General features: G+C 44.1%; 1 protein-coding gene across 1 annotated transcript in view; it reads left to right on the forward strand.

Moving 5' to 3' along the window:
- The window catches only part of LOC147684254 (putative cation-transporting ATPase 13A4), a 356,830-nt gene that overhangs the window by 161,816 nt on the left and 169,366 nt on the right, over positions 1-25,648 (forward strand). Inside the window, exons 12-14 of the mRNA XM_086944652.1 lie at positions 1,295-1,483; positions 4,468-4,529; positions 8,610-8,760. Of these exons, the coding sequence (XP_086800778.1) occupies positions 1,295-1,483; positions 4,468-4,529; positions 8,610-8,760 (402 nt within the window). The remainder of the gene's footprint in view (positions 1-1,294; positions 1,484-4,467; positions 4,530-8,609; positions 8,761-25,648) is intronic.

Raw genomic sequence — 25,648 nt, forward strand, 5'->3', positions numbered from 1 at the left:
TGCTTTCAATGCAGAAAGAATACTACAGACTACCCTTTTCTTGGGTGTAAGAAATGTCAGTTCAACCTAGTTGTCCAGTGTTCAGCTTTTAATGCAGAACTTAATTACCCAGATTTAGGCTGTGCATCCCATGAAAGCCAATTACACCTTAAAAGTGATTGAACACAATCCTATTCTGGCTCATCTAATTTTAATAATATGATTTGCACACATCTTTCTACATTTCTACTGGAAACAGTCCTCATAGTTCCAGATCCCACATGGAACATATCTCTTGTTTATATGGCACAAATGGAATTCTTGTTGACATCCTTGTATAGTATTTCAAATAATTTTAGAAAAAGGATGTGCAGATGTAAAGTGGCAGTGGTCCTGGGGAGACAACCCATAAGTGGTTGCACCACTTACATTCTTAACAAATCTGGTCCTACTTTCATGTTACAAACTAAAGTCACAGAGGTATGCAGTTTAAAGATAATATGTGCAAAGTGAAAAACATATTTTACACTTTATCCAAAAGGACTGTTGCATTTCCTTTAAGTGCCCAATTGAAATATCAAATTTTAGACTTTGGCCACATTCGTCACAGAGCTTCCTATGCACAGATAGTCAATAGTCTTCTTGACTCAACCCACACATGTGTGCACCTACTATTACCTCAGCTGTCTGTAGCTGCTGTTTTTCTTTAATTGGGCACTACAGGTTGAAGCTCAAAACCATTAAAAAAATCATTATAGTCAGTGATATCTTATTAAGGGGTCTCGCACCACATCAGAAGTCCACACCAGTGGTCTACTAGGGAAGCAAATCTAGTTGTCATCTCATTGAGACCCTGGAGCTCTTAGAGGATGGTTACTGGAGGTTTGGGTAAAATTAGCCAAAAAAACTGTTCCTCAACAGTAAGACTGTGACTGTTGATCAGGACATATGTTTGTCTACACTTGAAAGAATCTGTTCTTTGAATCCAGTCCAAATGCACCACAGTTATTGCACACAGACTGTGGAAGGGCCATCACTGGTTGCTTGAGTGAAAAGGAAGGCATATATGATGACTGCGTGGGCTGTGTCTGGTGTGGTTGACAGTGTCTGCAGGGGAGTCCTGAACTACGATCTGTGGATGGAGTACACACAGAGCCATTATAGTTTGTGTATTCATTGCCTTCTAAAAGCATACCAATTTTAACTTAGGGATATAAAATAAAATTGCAATTAGCAGTGTTAAGCACACCAAACATTTTAACTATAAATGTCTATGTTTGTACTTACTTTCAATGTGGTGTCTTTCCTCCACTAGAAATCCGCGGAGGAAACTATAATAGTAATGATCATCGTGATGACCATAGCAGTGCCACCCGCTCTCCTGGCTGCTTTAGCGGTGGGTAACATGTACGCCCAAAAACGGCTGAAGAATAAGGGCATCTTCTGCTTCAGCCCTCAGCGGATCAACTTATGGGGACAAGCCAACATTGTCTGCTTTGACAAGGTAAATGCAGCAGTTTGAGGCCATCTCTCATGTACCTGTTTACAATCACATCAGCTTTAGTACATATTGATAGGGGAGCTGTAGCCTGTAATAGTCGGATTGGGGTAAAGATTTCTATAGAGGAACTGGGATAATGAACATTCACTACTAGAGTTTGGCATATGTTTAGCTCTGCTCACACAGTCAGGCACGTACAAGAATGTTCAGTTTGACTAATCTAACCTATGACTCCAGAGTGTGACCAGCTCCATCTTAAAAATAGCTAAAGGTCAACCGCCTCATCTTTGCAACAGCTTTCTTAGTCATTATGACCCCCGTGGCAGGATATTCTGTGCCAGGAAATCCAGAGAGCTCGAGAGTTGGCCAAGAGCTTATCCTGTGCATTAGCAGTCAATGAGTGCTTGTTCGCTGTATCGTTATTTCTTGAGGCAACCAATAGCCAAGTCTTTGTGCGCATGGAGAAGTGACTAAGTTGGCGGTGATTTAAAACCTATACACACGGAAAATCAGGGTATTTAATGCTCTTAAAAAATCGGTAGGGAATATGGAGTCTCATTGTATAAATGGGTGAGTTGTATGCTTCGCCAGATGTTCTTTCCTTGAACAGAATGACCCACCACTAATTGCAAGTATGATCCACTTGTATCTGCCACTCAGAATCTCAACCAAGATTAGGTTGTTGGCTGTGAAAGGCACACACCATCCAAAAGTAGTATAGTTATGTAGATCTGGTTAGGATGCATGGAAGGGGGTGCATGGTACTTACCTGTGTGGTGACATCCTTCAGGGTAAAGACTGCATATACCTTTCACTTATCACCAGGTTAGCAATGTCTGTCCTTTCTTATACCCTTTTCCAGGATTAGGTAATGCATCTGGGGAAATTTTCCATAATATTTGTACAAAGAAGGTTAGGAGCTTACCTCTAAGTATGCATAGAGAAATGGGAATCATCTCCGAGCAAGGAAGTAACATATTGGCCTCATCACAAGACACATGCCTTTAGTCTTGAATCCACTTCCCAAAGTCAGTGTAAATGTCTGAATTTGATGAACCTGGACTGGCTTGCCAGCAGTTTCTGTTCATTAACTATTAAATCTGGCTCACCTAAAGACCCATTGCCATGCTCAGTCTTAAAGCAACTTAACAGCAACGTCTTGGTTACCATCACTGATCTTCTCAATGCTTCGTTACTGGAACAATTTGTACCCAGTGAATGGAAGCATGCAATGATTCATCCGCTCCTGAAGAAAGCTGGCGCAGACCCCAATTTGCCAGCTAACTTCCGCCCAATATCCTTGCTGCCCACCTTTGCAAAAATATTGGAGAAACATGTACATCGTTGCCTCACTGATTTCATCACCACTCATGACCTATTACCATCCCACCAGTCGGGATTTCGTGCAGGCTTTTCCACAGAAACTACCTTGCTGGGGGTAACCGAAAATATCCGCCGCATGGTGGACAAGGGTGAAACAGTGGCACTTGTGCTGCTCGACCTCAGCGCGGCATTCGACACCGTGTCGCATGCGGTCCTCGCCCAAACACTCCACTCCCTGGGCATCCATGGGGCAGCTCTCAACTGGATTAGATCATCATTGGAAAACCGCACTTTCCAGGTCTTCTCAGAAACTGCCTGCTCCGATACCATGACATTCAAACACGGAGTTCCACAGGGCTCTATTCTTAGCCCGTTGCTTTTCAACGTGTATATGAGCCCCCTGGCCAAAATAGTGGAGGAAACAGGGCTTTTAATGTTTTCTTACGCTGATGATTCCCAGCTGCTTTTTTCTTTATCAGCTGCAGATTCTGATAATTCCTCCACCCTACAACTCGGACTCTGTAAAATCGCCGACTGGATGCAAAAAAACTTCCTAAAACTTAACGGCGAAAAAACCGAGTTAATCGTGTTGGGCAAAAATAAAGAACTTTGGGGACCCCAACATTGGCCAACTGAAATGGGCACCCCCCTACCCCGGTTACTCATGCTCGCAACCTGGGCGTCATTATTGACGACTCACTCAGTTTACATCAGCAAGCGGTAAAAACTTCAGCCACCTGCTTTGCCATATTAAAATGGCTAAAAAAGATCTGTTGGATGCTGCCTGAAAACACCAAGAAAACAGTTGTCAATGCCCTAATAACATCTAGGCTAGATTATGGCAACGTTTTGTACCTGGGGGCGAACAAAGCTACTGTCCGCAGGTTGCAATCAGTGCAAAATGCAGCAGCCAGACTACTCTGTAAAATTCCCATCTCTACTCCAACCACTAAATACATCAGGAAGTTACACTGGCTAAAAATTGAAAACCGAGTTATTTTCAAATCTCTATGTTTTATGCACAGGATTTCCACCAACACCGCTCCTAAATATCTGCAAAACCTGGTGCGCTCCTACCGTCCTTCCAGATCTCTTCGATCTTCCACGGCAAATCATTTTGAAATTCCAAGGACCAGGCTGTCACGCATGGGTGGCAAGTCCTTCTCATTCCTAGGACCTTCTCTCTGGAATTCAATGCCACATACATTGCGGTCTGAGTCGAATTACATCAAATTCAGAAAAGCCCTAAAAACATGGCTCTTTAACATCTAGTTTTCTGTAACCGCATTGCTATTGGGATCTGCCGCGCCGGGAAACCCTTTGTTGGGTAGCTGTGCGCATTACAAATGTAAACAAATAAAAAAAATTTAAAAAAATAAATTAACCCTTTCTTTGCAATCAAATCTGCATGATGCCATTGTGAATTGGATTTTGTTTGAAGAGTCAAGGCTGCAAACACAAAGGTTCAGCAATCCAAATGTATTTATAATAAAGTATGCGATATCCAAGCTACTGAATTCAAATAAATGTAATTTTGAACAAATGATGTATCTGGGACGGAGATGAAAAATACATTACACTGCACAAGGATGCCTAGAATCTTCCTCATATGGCACTTTCTGGAAGTGGTTCAATAAGTAACATTATTTGATATTCTTCCACAGACAGGAACCTTAACAGAAGATGGCCTGGATCTGTGGGGACTTGTGCCATCAGGAGGTAACAGGTAAGGTTGGGCACTACCTAAATGGACATTCTTTTATTGTTTTGAGAAGTTGTGCTCTGTGTCTTAAAGAACAGAAATTGAAACTTCATGTTCTTGAATTTAAATTTATTTTCTGCCATTTGTAGATTTTTTATTAACATACAGTAAAAAGAATGTCTATAGCTAGCATTTGCACAGCTAAGACTTCATAAATAGAGGTAGGCGATAAATTCTGCTCTGTCGGCAGATATCCTTGAGTTTTGTCTACTCCGTGTTGCACTTGTAATGCAGAGTTCTGGCAAAACTCCGCCAATCACTGCGTGGCAGAGTTTTTTCTCACACGTGACTCGCCAATGGTCAGTTGATGAGCATGCGCGATAATTGGCATCCCATAGTGCAATGTCCGGGCGCTAGTATGGCACCCAGTGAGATTTTCTCAACGCGGTTGGTCACGACTGTTCACAGTGAAAAAACTGCTGCTCGAGAAAAAAATCGACTCAGGTGACTGCAAAGAAGGATGCCCATTTGCGCTGATTTTTCAGCGTGGACCAAGCTCCTGGAACGAAAAATCAGCACAACATGCTGATTCCGCCCGTTCGAGTCGCTCTACGGAATCTCATGGAGTTGTCATGAAAGTGAAACTCGGCGAGTTCCGTCCACTCCTTCGCATAATAATAACCACAAATTAAGAAGAGGCACTGCAGCCCTGATTAACCAAAATTCTTTAAGCGCTTAACTCTGCCTTTATATTGTCTTATGGGCGGAACAATGTCCTTTCCCTCATTTAAGACAATCTTGAAACAGCCTTAAATTGGAAGTAATAGTCTTAAGCCCTGATGAATAGACTTAAGTCTCTTTCAAGCAGAGATAAAAATTTCTTTCAATCACTGACGTATTGTCTTACTGAAAGCTGCTGAAGTGTGTCTTAGAATGTTGACAGCGCATGGGTCAGTCCAAACAGAGCCGGAAACAAAGGGGGGAACGGAATGTACCAACTTCCATTTTAGGTAATTACAACACAAGTCTAACAACGAAGGACAGACCAGAGCCTGTTTAAAGACAGTGTGAAGACTGTTTAAAGACAGAATAACATATTTTGTAAATTTGATTCACTTGTGTAGCTCAAGGCCATCCTTGGATGCCTAAGTTAATAAGCGTGGCACACACACAATAGGAGTAAGTGTAGATTTATGAATTTCCTTATGAGACAGGTGAAAAGCGTATTGATTTCAAACAAACTGAGCCTCAGAGGTTTTATCTGGTTGGTCCGGCACAGGCTTGAATACACATGTCCGTGGGAGGTAGGCATGACTTAAATACAGACATCTGGAACAAATGCACCTTTGGAAATTCATTGACATTTTGCTGTTTAACCTTGAAACTTGAAATTCATTGGGATTTTTGCAAAGAAGAGTTTGGCCCCATTAAACAAATGGTAAAAGTAGCATTATATACACATGCATGTATTTACTTCTCCTTAACTTGCATCCCTAGCACAAAGACAACATGGAGGTGTACAGTACAGAAAAAAGTTAATGAATTAATTGAAAGTTGTAAAAGAAAAATATCCAGACACATTGTGATTCAAGAATTATAAATAACTACAGATATCAGCAACTGTTCAGTAGAAACCGCACTATGTCAACCACTGAAAACTATGCAGGAATAAGGGCATCTCAACAGGCGTGAACTAAAGAACTGGCCCGGAAATGGATTCTGATGGTGGGAGGAAGTCCCACACTGTAATGGATTCTGCAGAGAGTCTGAGCAGAGAGATCTAGATGGTGGGATTTGTGAATATCCATACACAGCAGATCTAAGCTTGTGATCAGTCTGCAAACTCTGCCATCTACAGTTTCTGGGTGGTTGTCTCATGACAAGTTGATTGTACATCAAGCGTGAAAGCTTGAAGGAGATCGCAAAGAGCAAGGTAGCCATTGTTATGAACAGAAAATAGGTGTGATGTGGTCAAGTGAGGAGCACCGGTAAGAAGGTAGTCTGAGAGTGGATGATGCCTTTTAGGGAAGAAAATAATGATGGAGATAGGCCAGAAAGATGAGTGGCACCACCGTTTGGCCTTGAAGAGATCAGGACATAACCATTGTCAGATGATGGCAGCAAACAGTTTAATCTCCACAATAAGGAAAGCTGAGATAAACATGTAGCAATCAGTTTACTTGTTTGTAGTGTGAAGTTCGAAGACAAGCCAAGAAATGTAGAAATACATAGTAGCACCTAAAAAAAAATGAGGATAAGCAGAAGAGACATGTCCAGAGGAAAAGATGAGAAGATACTGTGGTTTACAAGGGTTAAGCTTTGAAAAATACAAGTAATAATGAAATGAAATGAAATGAAAAATTATATTTATATAGCGCGTACATACCCTAAGGCCTCGCAGCGCTTAAACTGAATAATGTGGTGAGCAAATAGCAAGGTTTAGCACATTTTGGCGAACAGGTAAGTTTTTAATATTTTCCTAAAGACCATCCGGTTGCTAATTTCCCGCATATTCGGCGGGAGCGAGTTCCACATCTTTGCCGCTAAGTGTGAAAAAGCCCGGCCTCCCCAGCGAGCCTAATTGACTTTAGTTGTCGTGGCAAGATGCAGAACGCTGGAACGAAGGGTTCTCGATGGAATGTAGGGTACAACCAAAGAGCGCAGGATAGCTGGGCCTGTTCGGTGGAATGCTTTGTGCACAATGCACATGGCTTTAAAGTGCATTCTGGCAGCTATTGGGAGCCAGTGGAGTTCTTTTAAGGCCTTCCTTGCTGATTGCCCGCGAGGAATACCAAACAAGAGTCGAGCAGCACAGTTTTGTGTAACTTGGAGTCTGTTGATCACTGCTGCCGGGGCTCCCAGATATAACGCATTTCCATAATCCAGGCGGCAGAGTATCAAGGCCTGAACCATGATTCTCCTCGCCTGGAAAGGAAGCAGTGGGAGAATCTTCCGGAGCATTCTCAACAGTCCAATACAGGTGGAAGCAGTTTTGGTGGCCTGCACAGAAAAATCCAATGCTTTATCAAGCCAGACTCCAAGGCTCTTGATGTGGGGTTTCGGTGAGGGAGGAGCACCAAGACAAACGGGCCAGATGGAAACCAGAGTGGTCGGTGCGGGATTGCCCAGTAGCATAATCTTAGTCTTCTCCCCGTTGAGTCTGAGACATGAGGAGTGCATCCACTTGGCTACTGCCTCTAGACAGGGCCCCAAGGTGTTGGATGAACCCTCTGTGTGATCCAAAGAGACCACCAGTTGGGTATCATCCGCGTAGGTGATAATACGCACACCGAAGCATTTGTAGAGCACAACAGCTAATTAATTAATTAATTAACTGTGGGTTTGTAATGCGCTAGAATCGACTCCCGAAGGAGTATCTCTGCGCAGTAGACCGCTGGGGAACCCGTCCTGGCTTTCCCTGTGAGATTGTCCCTACTGGGTATCTCCAAGGTGAAACCAGGCATCCCCGGCGTATGTGGGGGGCCGTTGTGGAGATGAGGCAAGCTTAATGCCCAGAGTTGCCGAGTGTGATCCCTGGTTAGAGTAGGCACCGAGATGAGAATTATCAAGTCCGCTGACCCTGGTCCACAACCCTGCCGCGTCGGGAATTGAACCCTGGTTCCGGGCCGTCCTCTTCTCTCAGGTCTGCCGCCTCTAACCAGTGAGCCACACCACTCCAGCTACTCAAGCAGAGGTGTCCCGGCGCTACGTGGTCACTGTGGGAGAGGGAGGTCCAACTGAGATGTTAGCATTGGCTGAAAAACCAAGTCTTCAGAGTCTTTCTGAATTCATGATTGGAAATAATCAGGCACATATGGGAAGGCAGGGACTTACACAGCCAGGCCGTCCTCACTAAAAAGAAGTGCCTCCCATCCTCAGTGGTGATGAGTCAGACTCTCTGGTGATGGATATCAGTGTGAGCCAACACATGTTGACACAGAGAGGTATCATCCCATACTGGTGGACAGAGGCACCTTTGTCGAGTCATTAGGAAGCCGCCCACCTTCATACACATGTTGATGCTGTAGTTCTTATTCTTTTAAAACAATATCATTAACACTAATATCTGGCAAGTATGAGTCCTCACTATTTTTTCTGTTTCAGTTTTCAGACTGTTTACAGGTTCAGCTCTGGTGCAGCCTTACCCTGGGGGCCGCTCTTGGGAGCCCTCGCGAGCTGCCACTCACTGATGGTCATCGATGGGAAACTTCAAGGAGATCCGCTGGACCTCAAGATGTTTGAAGGCACCTCTTGGGTAATGTATCCTTGCATTGTTCATACTCACTATCAGATTGATATTTAAGAGTCAGACCATATAAACCTCAACAGTAGATGGAACTACCTCTTACAGCAGCCCTTTTCTTTGTCTCGCCAGAGCTTTTAGTACTGTGTTTGTGCCTCCAACCGGGTGAACATTTTTAAATCTGCCCTGATCACTCATCTGTCATCTCTCCAAGATCAATGTAGTAATTAAAATGAAGTTGGTTAATAATTGCTCCCATTTTATAAGTGCCATTTGAGTCTGGGGTGTGCTAATTAGATTTTCATTATTATCCGATACGTCATACACCACCTCTGCAGCTTACATTTTTAATTAAGCAAACTTATCTCCTATAAGAAGACACAGAATTGAACGAGCTCAACCTGTTTCTTTAAATTTGATTGAAGAAGTTCACTTAATAAAGACAGTGTGCCTTTCTGAGCCCCCCGATTGAGTGTGCTGCCATGTCAGAGACATTTTCTTCCCTGAAGTGGCTCCTGTGTGTATGACAGGAGCTGCATTAGGGAAATTGGAACAGTTCCTTGGGTCCATCTTTGGAAAAAAATAACTAATGTTCCAAATGTACCCGAGGTTTTCTTCCATTGTGTGGAGGGCATTTGTTTAATTTGCCTGTCCAAGATTGTCATGGTTAATACATGGCAGATCCAGACAGGAAAAGTGCTACTGGAATTGAGCTGTTGTGGTAGCCACCTTTTCCTGCAAGTGAGGTGGGGGACATGATGCATTTTGGCATCTGTGTGGTTTCCATCTGCATCTAAGTCAACCCCAAATATATAGATGCTTTAAGAGAACATAGAGACGGCAGCATCTGTATTTAATGAGGTTTGACACCTAGTGGATTCCCTCTGTGACAAGGTAGCTGGACGACTGGTGGTCTGTAAAATGCTTAGGGTTTTCATAATTGGCATCCTCTTTCCATGGGAACTCAGTGTTGTGTACTAAGCATGTCACTAGAGTAAGCACAATAGTTTTATGAAATGGTTAAAAAGTGTCAAGGAGCCACATAAATACATTTTCTAAAGCACCCTCAAACTTATGAAAACTTAGAAACAAAGGCAGAGAATTTGGTTTTCATTTGAATCTAATGAGGTGACCTTGATCTTGAGTGGTGTGTTCTCCTACCCTAACCTCTTCTTCAGCAGCCCGCTGCCAATGCTGATGCCATGAGTGCTCTGCTTCTGCGCTCGCATAACATAGAAGGCTTCATTTCCAATTAAGCTCCTTACGTTGCCGGATGGCTATGCTTCCGTTGCATTTCAGACACCTGCTTGTATTTCTTCAAAATGTCATTGTAACAGGCAGATGTTGCTAACAGCTTGGCCAGTCCCGTTACTTTGTCTCTAGTCAGTCAGGCACCAGGCTCATTGGGAGAGATGACACCTCCAGAACTAGTGAAGAGTGACCACAGATGATCGGTTGCTCATTTCCCTGGCCACCCGCAGGGATGCGGACAGGATCTCTGTACAGGGCAATTAAGGTTCTGACATGTTGGTTTTGAGCAGAGGGAGCACTTTGGGATTAAGTAAGGTAAAACACACAAGAAGTGCATCAAAAGTAGGTAGGGTCATCCCTGGGAACTATTACCCCATTGGTTAGGGAGTGGACAGGAGATTTCCCCACCCACAGGGTGGAACTGGGCATAAATGTGGCATCCCCATTTCATTCCTCAGCACACAGCTGGACTAGGAACGATTCAGAAGGACTGTCCTGCTGACTGCAGATCTGAAGTAGACTTAATCTGCTCTCCTTGTTCCCAGTATCCCAGACGTGACTCCGAGGGTTAGTTGGGTAACCAACTGTTTGAGCTACAACAAGCTTCAACAGGCATTTTCTTTTAGTTTCAACATTATGGGGCATGGTCCCTTCTGCTGGCCTGCGCTGAATCAAGTCCTAATCTCCAAGTGCGGTTCCAAGGGCCTGGACCCTTGGCCAGCATCAGAAGTACTCCTGGCAGCCTAGCCTTCTGGTCTGGGACTTGGGAAGATTTTGCCAACTTTTGCCATGAGAACCAGTGTGGGACCAGAACAATCTGCCAACTGTTCCACTGAGGGTGCATTCCTGCTGGAACGGAGTTTGCCGCAGTTCTCACTATATTTTTCTCTACAGCATATCCACTTGAATAGGACCACCGTAGACCAGCATCCAATGACTTTGAGCCATCTTTGGCTTGGACTGCAGTCTTGCCCTGCTGAGGAAATCCATACTCAGAAAAGTTTTAATGTCCGCATGTAGAAAACGTCACCAGACCAAGCTGCTGCTGGCATCTATTTGATTTCAAGGGATGTTTGGGCATGAAAAGTAAGCTTTTCCCAAACTGAGCTTTCCTGCCTTTGTCGACAGCTTTACCAAGAACTGGAACTTTGGCTCTCCGTCATCGACAAGCCCAGCTTAGGGTACAGACTACTTCCTTGCCACAATGAAGACTTTCTGTTCCATAAAGATTTACAAGTGTGAAGGTAACATTTTACCAGGACAAACTAGGTTCTTGTATCTGACCCACAGTCCATTGCAGTCAACCTTAAACCTTAGCCTTGTCAAGTCTAACACAACAGGTGATCATGGTTTGCTTTAAATGCTTTCCGACGCTATTTTAAATTAACCCTGAATGGAGTTCGCAGAGTTGTGCTATTCTGAACTCTGCAAAGTGCAATAAAACCTAGGGTGGAGTATGATAAAAAAAAATGCTGTTTACGGTGATTGCACAGTACCGGATGCTTCTCCGCACTATGCAATCATTGCGAACGGCGCCATGCACAGCGCAAGCTTTCCTTTTCTGCCGCTCTAGTAGATTTTTATTCGAGCAGCAGCTTTCTCAATGCGAATGGGCAGTTTCTCAATGCAAGTGGTTGCGAGCATACGTGACCACTCGCAATGAGAATCCTGACCCCCCGTGTTGATAAATCTCTCTGAGAGGTTTATTTTCCACACTCGTGCTAGCCAACTTGATGTTGGCAATCGTAAATGAGGCTAAATCTCGCCGGGAGGTTGATTTTCCTTGCTTGCGTGCGCCAACTTGATGTTGATGAATCGCTGAAGCCATGTAGCAGGGTAAAAGAAGAACACCAGGAAATGGCTGGCAGCAGCGACTGCCTGCTTCGAAGGGGTGAAAACATGGCAGAATACTCCTGGCCACGAGTGCGGAATTATGCGCATGTGTAAGGAAGCTGGAGGAGAACAGGCGTATAGGTGCAAATAAAGTTATTTGTCCCTCACAAAAGCCCTATAGCCAGTTATTAATAAATATACCCTCGCGCCTACCACAGTAAAAGTGTGGGAGGTTGGAAGGCCACTTATGATACCCAAATCAGTATTACTCTAAAACCCTTATAGTTTAACATATATCAAATGTCTATTATCCAGCAATCTATTTATTTAGCAATCTATTTATGAAGCACAGACACCATCATAAGAGCATTGCATTATCCTACACAAACCAATACTGCTAAAAACAAATCAATTTTATTCTTAAAAACAAGATATACGCCTTGTGCATAGTTTCAAACATCACATTTACAAACTAATACTAAACAATTCATTATAAAAACCACAAGTCGACGCAGCGTTTCGGTGCTTTTGTTGAGAATATGACACCTTCTTCAGGACGGTTTTTATCTATAAAGGAATGCACAGATTTACTCCACATGCTCTTATGTACAGATGACATTTTTTGGTGCTGTTTATACTCTAAAAAACAAGTTTAAAAAAGGCAATGTTTCACAATGCTAAATATATACCCCTACACACATTCTAAATCCAAAATGCATTGTATCATGTAAATAAAAACCTCATATAAGGTGCCTGCAGAAATCAAACCAAATACAAAATTGTTCTAGACTTAATCCTGTTTGTACATAATAGAACAGACCAGAATGCTATTTCACACACTGATATTTAATTTGTGAGTGATGTACTGGTATATCTCTCATTTATTATTTTGCATTTCCTGTATAGGCCAAATATTGATTACATACCTCTTTATAACTGAGCATTAGTCTGATCGCTTTTCGATAAAGCGTAATGGCTCTGCTTATTAATTTCGTAGACAATTAAGTTCATATAATACCTGTATCGCAAAACAGGAATAGGAAGTTCCTTAGTTTCTAATACAGAAAACAAGCCTGCTTTATAATTAAGTTCATATAATACCTGTATCGCAAAACAGGAATAGGAAGTTCCTTAGTTTCTAATACAGAACACAAGCCTGCTTTATATACCGCTAACGAACTTGTAATGAAGCCAGCATACCTTTACAATGAGCAATTCTTTGTAGGTTTAAATTGAAGAAATAATAACGTAATTCATCCTTTGACGTAGTTATATGTACTTCATACGCGTTATTTTCATGCTAGGTAGACAGAAATAAATGATATGTAAATCAAAAACTACTCTCCATAATTCATAATAATCAAAAAGTTCTCTAGATAGCCAGTCACTGACCTAATATGCTCAAAAGCCTGTGTGGACCTTCGTTATTCCGGTCTCATGAAAAGCTTAACTGCATCATCCAGTCAGCCTATTCTGGTTCAGATCCCTCTTCATATAATGGGAACAATCTGTGAATTTAAACATTACACTCTGAATTGTATCCTGTGCATATGATCTTCTTTCTGTTAGTCAGCGACTGTTAACCCTACAATTGCGCCGCAGATAATTTTATTATATCATAATTTTAAAATGAACCGACTATCATGGGCCAGCTTGCCATTTAGCATCCTTCCATATATCATCTCGAAGGACTCTCTATTAGAGATTACAACGCGGGGGTTCATATTGCACATACGAGTGAACCACCGTTCATATCGAAGCAGTAAAGGTTCGTTTATAAAAACAAAAAAAGACAGGGAGAGGTCTCTATCTCCTACGTCTATACCGTCGCTTCTAAATGCGATCCTGCCACGCATAAGAAACATACATTGGTAGACGGAATGCCCGGTGTAGTCTCATCTGCACCACTCCCGCGTATTCGGGTTGTCGTGTGTGTTTGTCCGCCATTTCTTTTTGGGTCTATATCTATCCCGCCCCATTGGGGTCAAAGAGCATGGTTTCATGCACAATAGTGCGCATATACTTACAAAATATTACCTAACTTCAAATATAGAGTTCAAAAACCGCAGGCATTTACGCTCACTATTTAGCGAAAAACTCTCGTACAAGTAAAATACTTATTGAGTCCCTTGCTCTTTTAAGGAACAAATCATATATCGTGTCGGCCATGTTGGATAAGTTGGCCCGAAGCTTCAAATCAACTCCAGAGTCTCCTACTTTAATAGGTAGATGAGAGTTAGAAAGTCCCTAATTGTGCTTTATTGAGACATTTATATTACAAGGCTAGAATGAACAAAACCCTTGTTACTTTTATTGATTCAGTGCAGCAGGACCACTTGATATATCTTCTATTCTAAAATAAGTTTCTAATTTTAAACATTATTATTTTTTATTGTTATATTATTGTAGTCCGGACGTCTTGGACCCATCTGATAATGGTAATATGTCACTAAGAATAAGACATTGATAAAAAACAGTGAATGGAAAAGACTAAATGGAAAAAACTAAATAGAAAAAACTACCGGTGCAAAGGGCGAAGTCACTGTGTCTTCTATGTGGCTCAAGACATATATTTTATCTATCTATTCTTCTTATAATATGGACCTATCTTACTCAGTTGGTTGTGGAAATAACATCCAATTCACAGTGCTAGGATATAGTATCTTGTCACTGGATTTCGAGAACAATAACAATCTATTGATACAAATATCCTGGACAGGTCTAGTAACATACATGAGGTTGACAAGAGGGAACCCTATGTGTCAAGTGCGAAGCATCATGAACGATAAAAGGTCAGGGTAGCAGTGGGTGGAAGCAGGGAGGGGGGAATGGTAAACATAGACGGAACAGAGATGATAAAGGGAGGAATCAGGGCAGTAGGCTGTGATGCTCCTGTGTGGCCTCGTGAGGTGTTAAAGTGATGATCAAGGGACTCCCTGGGAGCGCTGTATGTTAGTGGCAACAGTGTAACAGGAGTGGTGTGAGAGGGTCCGCAAACCCCAGAGTGTGGCGATCTGTCTAATTTTGTGATAGGTGGGCCATCTGGCTTTAAGAGGAGTGGGGATGCTGGTGAGGTATCAGGGCGTCTAGTAGAAAAGGAAGTGCGCCGTCAGGCGGGGGAGGAGTGGGGAGGCCATAGGATGTTGGGGGTCTGGAGAGTAGAAATCCGATAGTCCAGACCTGAGCCGCATAGTTCAGAGGAAGAAGGGGGAGGTATGGGGCAGGGTTGTGTGGGCAGAGGAATCGAGCAGAGAACTGGCCAGAAGGCGCGGTGCCAGGGGGGTTGGTAAGCAAATAAATACCTGTGTGGTTAGTAGGCCTGGAGACACTTGATCTGGTCTGTATCTGGCCAGGGTCGGCTTCTGTGTCATATATGTGCTGGAAGAGCGGGAAGTCTACAGCGAAAAAGAATATGGTGGAAAGACTAGCAGGGCCTTCGGTGGAGAACGAAGTTTGTGATAAATCCATGGTTCAAACCGACAGGTCTGACCTTGGTCTGTGTCAGAACAAGTCTACAAAGTTGGTCGGTGAGTGGTGGAAGGTAAAACCTGGCAGTCACATGTGTGCAGTAGGAGTGATTAGCCTGCACGTTGGACAGTTGGCAGCATCAGCACAAGTTGAAAAGGCTGCTGGACCGTATGGGTAGAGTGACTTGGTGCCGTTCAGACTGGAAAAGATAAACCCTGTGCCTGTGCCTGTAACATAGCGAGATAAAACAGGGGGGGTGTAGATGTACATGTGAAAAAAAGGGGGGGGGGTGAGAATCCACCTGGAGGAAACAATAAAAAGGCTTCCCGGGAGAAACAATGTCAGACCCCGGGAAGGTGGATGAGACGAAAGAAGGAGAAGTGAATTGCCCCTGTTCAGAGGGATAATATCCTAGCGTGGGAGAGCCGCAAGAGGAACATAGTTGCTGACCGAGGGTGTAAGATATGTCAAAGTACAGAGGCAGGAGACCTGTGGCGGGTTGGCCACAAATGTTAATGGGAGCGGGGCAAGATGTCACAAGAGCGGTGGCATCATTAATAAAGTGAAGCCGAAAGAGACAGAAGCAGCGTGCAACGTCTGGGATTAGCTCAAGAGTTGTGTCACTTTTTGACTGCATGTACTGTACAGATCCATTTGGCCTCCGTGTTTCATAGTGTCAATTCCCTATCCCCACCACAGTTATTCATGGGGATATGGTCAATGCCAAAGAATCTGAATTTAATGGGCCCTGTGTGTGTTGTACGATCGAGCTCTGTAATGGTGTATCTATTGTCGCCATTGATGAGGGCCCTGCGGTGTTCTTGGATTCTGGTCTTGAGGCTGCGTACGGTGCTGCCTACGTAGATCTAGTGACAAGGGCATTTGATGACGTAGATGACATACTGTGTATTGCAGTTCATGTGGTGTTTGATTGCATGAGTTGAGTCTGTGTTGTAACAGAATTCTTAAGATTAGTTTTTTCCCAAACAGCAGATATTACAGATGGTGCAGATGTAGAAACCCTGGTGGGTCTGTGGCAACCAAGTGGTGGTGGTTCTTTTGGTTGTTGTGATGTAGCTCGGGCATAGGGATCTCCTCAGTGTGCGTCCTGTTCTGTAGATCAATGATGGGTTGTCATTGATAAGTGGGCGTAGTGTGGGGATTTCCAGTAGCAGGTGCCAGTGTTTTCTGAAAGCCCTGAAGATCTTGTCTCTATGTGCCGTGTAGTTGGTGAAAAAGGCTATTCTTTCCTTGTGATGTTTACTGTTGTGATGTTTGCCTGTCCTGTCTGCTGTACTAGTTCTAAGTTTTAAGTGTGTCCTGCTCTGGGAAGGCTCAGTGCTCTCAGTTCATCCCTGTTGAAGATTTTGTGCTCGTACCTCCTTTGTTTGAAGCGTTCCTTGATATCATCAAGGTTCTCTAGGAAGCCTTCTATAACATGCAATAAGGTTCTTGTGTTATTGGCATAGTATCTATTTCTCATAAACCCAGACTGATCTAGATGAATAATAGAATCTAAAATAGAGGTTAACCTAGTTGCAAGTATTTTGGCACAGAGTTTACAATTTTGGTTTATTAAGGAAATAGGATGGTAATTTGACACACGTGTAGGGTCTTTGTTAGGTTTAGGTAGTACAACAATCAAAGCATCAGTAAAAGAACCTGTGGTAGCCCCTGTAGAACTAAAAAAGGTAAATAGTTTAAATAAATGAGGAACTGCTGCAACTGAAATTCTTTATAAAATGTGTCTGGGATGCCATCCGGTCCTGGGGATTTATTTTGTTTAAGAGACTTAATGGCTAATAAAATTTCATCTTCAGTAATGGGTAAATCTAATTAAATTTTTAGTTTATTGAGAAACCTTGGGTAAACTGTATTTAGATAAAAAAGAGTCAATTAAAGAAGGATCATCAAATGTATGTTTATTATATAGAGTAGCGTAATAATTTAAAAATTCATTAAAAATATCATTTTGCGATAATGCAATTTTCCCATTGGGGCCAAAAATCTCTGCCTTACAGCTTCCTAAAGAATCTAGAATTTTTGTACGTTTTACAGGCTGTAGTAAACCCTTGACATTCAAAGTGATTATTTTAACCTTATGAACATTAGCCATAGTAAAGTAGAGAGGAAGAAATGACTAAGAAGAGGAGAAAAAGTTGAAGAAGAACATGGAGAATAGTAGTTCTATAAAAGGTTATAGGAAGAAAGAAGGACAAAAGAGAAGACAAACAAACATAGAAAAGACGACAACAAATAAACATTATTAACAAGTTTGAAAAGCACACACGCTTTCAAAGCATGACTGAACCATTGGAGCCCTTTGTGGAAATAAACAGTACATTAGTCGGAAATACATATTAGAGTAATGTTCAAGTAGCAGAATCATGGGTATCCATAGAATGATTTGAATGCTGATCCAGGAATAATCTTAAATCATCAGGTCATTGGAAGGACTTTGAAAAATTATCTTTCCAAATTTTCATTGTTAAAGGATCAAAAAGACCATATTTGAATCCAAGACTTCTTAATCGTGGACGAATGTCTGTGAATTCCTTGCGAGTCTTAACAATATCCTTAGCAAAGTCTTGGTGATTAACATTTTTATTACCAATGACCATTAGGGAAGAAACTTCCTGTGCTGCTTTCCTTATCAAAATCAAATGATGGTGATGTAAAACCTTGAAAATCATTTGTCTTGGTTTTGTGTGGTGAAGATTACGTAGAGACAAACTTCTATGTGCTTTATCTATTTCAAAAGACCAGGTATCAAATTCTCCAAATGTAGTCTGCAATTGGAACCTTCTACATCTTCTGGCAAATTAAAAATACGTAAGTTGTATTGCCTGTTGCGATTTTGAGAAATCCAGAAGGAAAGCAGACATAGGAGATATTTTTGCCACAAACGGTGCAAAGGCATCAATTTTAACTTTATTGTCTTGGATTTTGATTGAATTATCTGAAACCTTCATTGACATACTAGACATACCTTTGCGTAGGTTTTTAATCTCTGACGCTATTGTATTAGTGCTAGAACGAAGTGCTTGAATTTCATCAAGAATTAATGCTAAGGTAGGATCACTAGATTCCACCACTTTCGATTATATTGGAGGGGGAGACATGTGTTGTTTCCTCTTATTATGAGGTGTTTGCACATTTTTACTATCCATTTTCCTATTATAAAACAAATTAAGGCTGTAAATAAATTCAAAGTGAAGGAAAAGGAGATTACTGCAGAAAAAATGTTCAAAAAAAGGGCTCTGCAGCAGCTAAAACAGACTGTGGGAGTGGTGAGGCCGAAGCGAGGTCCTTTCCTGAGCAATACTCCACCCCCCTGACAGGAAAGCTGGGCAGTACCTTGAAACAGAGTTCGAAGTTGAAGCAGGAGGAAAGAAAACACAGCTTCCGATGTCGTGCAGACCAGGAAAACCACCACAGCAACAGGTAAGATCTGCAGAGTACTGCTACAGCATTATAAAGAAATATTCTGACAGGAATTTGTATTGAATTCATCGAAAATGGGCTGTTCCGGCGAGGAGCTCACCAGGAGGCGGCCATTGTGTTTTGCGCACTCACTTGTTCCAGGAATATGGCTTTCCAACAATGGCTGACTACGGTACAAACCGGCAACCAGACAGAATAAAGCATTGGTCTCAATATTCGTCATGTGCAATGCTCAGCTGTATAGCTCATCGGTAGACTCCATCCTCAAAGCCAACTTTCTTCCATTGCTTTCAAACGCCCAACACCGCTGCTGGACTCAATATAGCGCAAAATGTACACATAAGTCTTCTTACTTCCAAATACACATGAAAGTCATAGCATCATTTAGCTCAGCAAACCAGGAATATGCATGCAGCGCTGCATTCAATACACCCCGCTATAGCATCTTGAAATCTAAAGCCTACACCCAGAAGTACCACCTGCAGGAAATGATTAAGTTAAGTTACGGAAGACCCTACACATCCTTGGACCCTACAACTAAACAAAGCCATTGCAGATCTAGAAGTCACTATAGAATGGATTAATATAGGCTCAAAAGCAGCTCTCAAACTATCTAAAATAGGCAGCTTCAGTTTATCTTACATGTTGTTGACTCCACCACCTTCGTTTGCGTCAAACCTGCTGATCGTCTCGCTGACGCGTGTAAGATGTCAACCATGCAACGCTGCATGAGGGAAACATCAAACAACTGACCGTCATAAGAATGTGCTTTCTGCTAGTTTCATAAAAAGATATCAGAAGAATCTGGCCTAACTTTTGCCAGACACTTACGTGGGCATCACTAGGGAGAGGCTGTGGCTTCAGACACATGTTGTGAGCCAGGAGTACATGTTTTGATTGGGTAGGAATTGTGTGCTTCCACAAAGAAGTGCTTGCCCTCAACACAGCTGCGATCATTTTGTTTATTTATTCAGCTGCCTGAGTTTGAACTTTCAGGGGTACATACATGGCATTTGTACACCGTAAAAGTGTCTTAAATAACTAGATAATTCTTGTTGTTTTTTTACTGACAGTAGCGCAGATTGGAGGAGGGAAGTCATTCCTCTAAATTAATGTTTATCTCTGGCTTCTCAACTCAACTATCACCTGACCTTTTAAACAATGTAAATACAACAATATTATTCTGCAGATCTTTGCTTCCACACAAATACATCTTTTCCCATGCTATTTATTTGTGATGCTTCACATTAACACAAAACATTCCTTTAAAGTCAAACATATTGGCATTGCCAATGCTTGTTTTTGGTTCTGTTCCATGGCTAAAGAGGAAAGACTAAACTTTTAATGGCAATTTGTCTAAAAAGGGCACTTTGGTTGCAAGATGGCCTTCAAGCACTGCTTAACTACTGAGGCTCGACTGAGCTCTGTCGGACGCAAACATCCTATCGATTATTTATAGAAAATGTAGTGCAGTATCTTGAAACATTTAGAGATAGAATTGTTATGTTATAGCACCACATGTACTCTACAAATCTTATATGTGAGTTTATGATTTTATTCAATTAAACAATATATATATGTATATATATATATATATATATATATTACCTACTGGCGATAGCCAGTAGGTATATATAGTTAGGACCTAGTTACCATAGGAAATTCCAAACATTCTATTGGGAATAACTTTGGTGCCGATTGAGGGATCTGCCTGTAATTTTCCCGAAATTTGCCTCGCTGCCCTCCGCTCCTTCCCGGAAAGTTTCGGGGGGATTCGTCAAGCGGGGGCTGAGAAAAAAGGGGGTCCCAAAGCGTGATTTCCCCATGTTAATTTCCATAGGGACATTCTGACAAGGCTACAGCTCGAACGGCTAAACGGAATTACACCAGATTTGGCAAAATGGTAGGGACTGGTATGCAGCAGTGCCTTTTGTTTGTTTGGTGAAAATCCCTCCAGTAGATCTTGAGAAAATTGAATTTGAAATTTTTCAAATGGCATTTTCTATGGGACCTTTAGACACGGCTACAGCCCGAACGGCTGAACGGAATTACACCAAACTTGGCGCTGGGATAGACGCATTGCCGTACTTACCCCCGTGAAGTGGATCCCTGATAACGAAGGTTGTGCAGTTGGGGACCCAAGGAGGCTGATTGTTTCAGGGGACACGGCAACAGTGAGAGAAGTGGTCCATTGCTACATTGCAGGTCGCGCTACCATTTGGCTGCCCTTTCCCGGTAGAATGCTGCATGCTGGGAGATGAAGTGCTTCGCGCTCTTGAGACGCTGTGAATGGTGCTATTCAGGCATCATTAAGGGCGGAGCGATCTACAAATATGGCAGCAGATGAACTTCCATCAAATCAGCAGGCACTCGACCATCCTCCTGTATACCACGCTGGGCGCTGACGAAGCTACACAGCGGAAATGCATACGCCCGAAGTGCCGTGAAATTTTGCAATAAAGAAGCCTTCACACTGTTCCCCGTTGTGGCCTCTGCCTTTCCTTTGGGAGGGTTTCTCTGGATATTGTTAATTGCCTGCCAGCGGCAATCTACAGAGGCTCCTGCATGCAAGTTGGCCTGATCTATGCTGGCGTCCTTTTTTGCCTCGGCAGAAAAACTTTGCTTTTCAAGTTATTGAACCGGATAAGGCACACCTTTGCCAACAGGGACAAACGCAGCGGTGTCGGAGTTATTAACTCCGCGCTGGGAGAGACGCATTGCCGTACTTACCCACGTGAAGTGGATCCCTGATAACGAAGGTTGTGCAGTTGGGGACCCAAGGAGGCTGATTGTTTCAGGGGACACGGCAACAGTGAGAGAAGTGGTCCATTGCTACATTGCAGGTCGCGCTACCATTTGGCTGCCCTTTCCCGGTAGAATGCTGCATGCTGGGAGATGAAGTGCTTCGCGCTCTTGAGACGCTGTGAATGGTGCTATTCAGGCATCATTAAGGGCGGAGCGATCTACAAATATGGCAGCAGATGAACTTCCATCAAATCAGCAGGCACTCGACCATCCTCCTGTATACCACGCTGGGCGCTGACGAAGCTACACAGCGGAAATGCATACGCCCGAAGTGCCGTGAAATTTTGCAATAAAGAAGCCTTCACACTGTTCCCCGTTGTGGCCTCTGCCTTTCCTTTGGGAGGGTTTCTCTGGATATTGTTAATTGCCTGCCAGCGGCAATCTACAGAGGCTCCTGCATGCAAGTTGGCCTGATCTATGCTGGCGTCCTTTTTTGCCTCGGCAGAAAAACTTTGCTTTTCAAGTTATTGAACCGGATCAGGCACACCTTTGCCAACAGGGACAAACGCAGCGGTGTCGGAGTTATTAACTCCGCGCTGGGAGAGACGCATTGCCGTACTTACCCCCGTGAAGTGGATCCCTGATAACGAAGGTTGTGCAGTTGGGGACCCAAGGAGGCTGATTGTTTCAGGGGACACGGCAACAGTGAGAGAAGTGGTCCATTGCTACATTGCAGGTCGCGCTACCATTTGGCTGCCCTTTCCCGGTAGAATGCTGCATGCTGGGAGATGAAGTGCTTCGCGCTCTTGAGACGCTGTGAATGGTGCTATTCAGGCATCATTAAGGGCGGAGCGATCTACAAATATGGCAGCAGATGAACTTCCATCAAATCAGCAGGCACTCGACCATCCTCCTGTATACCACGCTGGGCGCTGACGAAGCTACACAGCGGAAATGAATACGCCCGAAGTGCCGTGAAATTTTGCAATAAAGAAGCCTTCACACTGTTCCCCGTTGTGGCCTCTGCCTTTCCTTTGGGAGGGTTTCTCTGGATATTGTTAATTGCCTGCCAGCGGCAATCTACAGAGGCTCCTGCATGCAAGTTGGCCTGATCTATGCTGGCGTCCTTTTTTGCCTCGGCAGAAAAACTTTGCTTTTCAAGTTATTGAACCGGATCAGGCACACCTTTGCCAACAGGGACAAACGCAGCGGTGTCGGAGTTATTAACTCCGCGCTGGGAGAGACGCATTGCCGTACTTACCCCCGTGAAGTGGATCCCTGATAACGAAGGTTGTGCAGTTGGGGACCCAAGGAGGCTGATTGTTTCAGGGGACACGGCAACAGTGAGAGAAGTGGTCCATTGCTACATTGCAGGTCGCGCTACCATTTGGCTGCCCTTTCCCGGTAGAATGCTGCATGCTGGGAGATGAAGTGCTTCGCGCTCTTGAGACGCTGTGAATGGTGCTATTCAGGCATCATTAAGGGCGGAGCGATCTACAAATATGGCAGCAGATGAACTTCCATCAAATCAGCAGGCACTCGACCATCCTCCTGTATACCACGCTGGGCGCTGACGAAGCTACACAGCGGAAATGCATACGCCCGAAGTGCCGTGAAATTTTGCAATAAAGAAGCCTTCACACTGTTCCCCGTTGTGGCCTCTGCCTTTCCTTTGGGAGGGTTTCTCTGGATATTGTTAATTGCCTGCCAGCGGCAATCTACAGAGGCTCCTGCATGCAAGTTGGCCTGATCTATGCTGGCGTCCTTTTTTGCCTCGGCAGAAAAACTTTGCTTTTCAAGTTATTGAACCGGATCAGGCACACCTTTGCCAACAGGGACAAACGCAGCGGTGTCGGAGTTATTAACTCCGCGCTGGGAGAGACGCATTGCCGTACTTACCCCCGTGAAGTGGATCCCTGATAACGAAGGTTGTGCAGTTGGGGACCCAAGGAGGCTGATTGTTTCAGGGGACACGGCAACAGTGAGAGAAGTGGTCCATTGCTACATTGCAGGTCGCGCTACCATTTGGCTGCCCTTTCCCGGTAGAATGCTGCATGCTGGGAGATGAAGTGCTTCGCGCTCTTGAGACGCTGTGAATGGTGCTATTCAGGCATCATTAAGGGCGGAGCGATCTACAAATATGGCAGCAGATGAACTTCCATCAAATCAGCAGGCACTCGACCATCCTCCTGTATACCACGCTGGGCGCTGACGAAGCTACACAGCGGAAATGCATACGCCCGAAGTGCCGTGAAATTTTGCAATAAAGAAGCCTTCACACTGTTCCCCGTTGTGGCCTCTGCCTTTCCTTTGGGAGGGTTTCTCTGGATATTGTTAATTGCCTGCCAGCGGCAATCTACAGAGGCTCCTGCATGCAAGTTGGCCTGATCTATGCTGGCGTCCTTTTTTGCCTCGGCAGAAAAACTTTGCTTTTCAAGTTATTGAACCGGATCAGGCACACCTTTGCCAACAGGGACAAACGCAGCGGTGTCGGAGTTATTAACTCCGCGCTGGGAGAGACGCATTGCCGTACTTACCCCCGTGAAGTGGATCCCTGATAACGAAGGTTGTGCAGTTGGGGACCCAAGGAGGCTGATTGTTTCAGGGGACACGGCAACAGTGAGAGAAGTGGTCCATTGCTACATTGCAGGTCGCGCTACCATTTGGCTGCCCTTTCCCGGTAGAATGCTGCATGCTGGGAGATGAAGTGCTTCGCGCTCTTGAGACGCTGTGAATGGTGCTATTCAGGCATCATTAAGGGCGGAGCGATCTACAAATATGGCAGCAGATGAACTTCCATCAAATCAGCAGGCACTCGACCATCCTCCTGTATACCACGCTGGGCGCTGACGAAGCTACACAGCGGAAATGCATACGCCCGAAGTGCCGTGAAATTTTGCAATAAAGAAGCCTTCACACTGTTCCCCGTTGTGGCCTCTGCCTTTCCTTTGGGAGGGTTTCTCTGGATATTGTTAATTGCCTGCCAGCGGCAATCTACAGAGGCTCCTGCATGCAAGTTGGCCTGATCTATGCTGGCGTCCTTTTTTGCCTCGGCAGAAAAACTTTGCTTTTCAAGTTATTGAACCGGATCAGGCACACCTTTGCCAACAGGGACAAACGCAGCGGTGTCGGAGTTATTAACTCCGCGCTGGGAGAGACGCATTGCCGTACTTACCCCCGTGAAGTGGATCCCTGATAACGAAGGTTGTGCAGTTGGGGACCCAAGGAGGCTGATTGTTTCAGGGGACACGGCAACAGTGAGAGAAGTGGTCCATTGCTACATTGCAGGTCGCGCTACCATTTGGCTGCCCTTTCCCGGTAGAATGCTGCATGCTGGGAGATGAAGTGCTTCGCGCTCTTGAGACGCTGTGAATGGTGCTATTCAGGCATCATTAAGGGCGGAGCGATCTACAAATATGGCAGCAGATGAACTTCCATCAAATCAGCAGGCACTCGACCATCCTCCTGTATACCACGCTGGGCGCTGACGAAGCTACACAGCGGAAATGCATACGCCCGAAGTGCCGTGAAATTTTGCAATAAAGAAGCCTTCACACTGTTCCCCGTTGTGGCCTCTGCCTTTCCTTTGGGAGGGTTTCTCTGGATATTGTTAATTGCCTGCCAGCGGCAATCTACAGAGGCTCCTGCATGCAAGTTGGCCTGATCTATGCTGGCGTCCTTTTTTGCCTCGGCAGAAAAACTTTGCTTTTCAAGTTATTGAACCGGATCAGGCACACCTTTGCCAACAGGGACAAACGCAGCGGTGTCGGAGTTATTAACTCCGCGCTGGGAGAGACGCATTGCCGTACTTACCCCCGTGAAGTGGATCCCTGATAACGAAGGTTGTGCAGTTGGGGACCCAAGGAGGCTGATTGTTTCAGGGGACACGGCAACAGTGAGAGAAGTGGTCCATTGCTACATTGCAGGTCGCGCTACCATTTGGCTGCCCTTTCCCGGTAGAATGCTGCATGCTGGGAGATGAAGTGCTTCGCGCTCTTGAGACGCTGTGAATGGTGCTATTCAGGCATCATTAAGGGCGGAGCGATCTACAAATATGGCAGCAGATGAACTTCCATCAAATCAGCAGGCACTCGACCATCCTCCTGTATACCACGCTGGGCGCTGACGAAGCTACACAGCGGAAATGCATACGCCCGAA

This window comes from Lissotriton vulgaris, chromosome 11 (genome assembly GCF_964263255.1).
Source record: "Lissotriton vulgaris chromosome 11, aLisVul1.2, whole genome shotgun sequence".
Taxonomy (NCBI): domain Eukaryota; kingdom Metazoa; phylum Chordata; class Amphibia; order Caudata; family Salamandridae; genus Lissotriton; species Lissotriton vulgaris.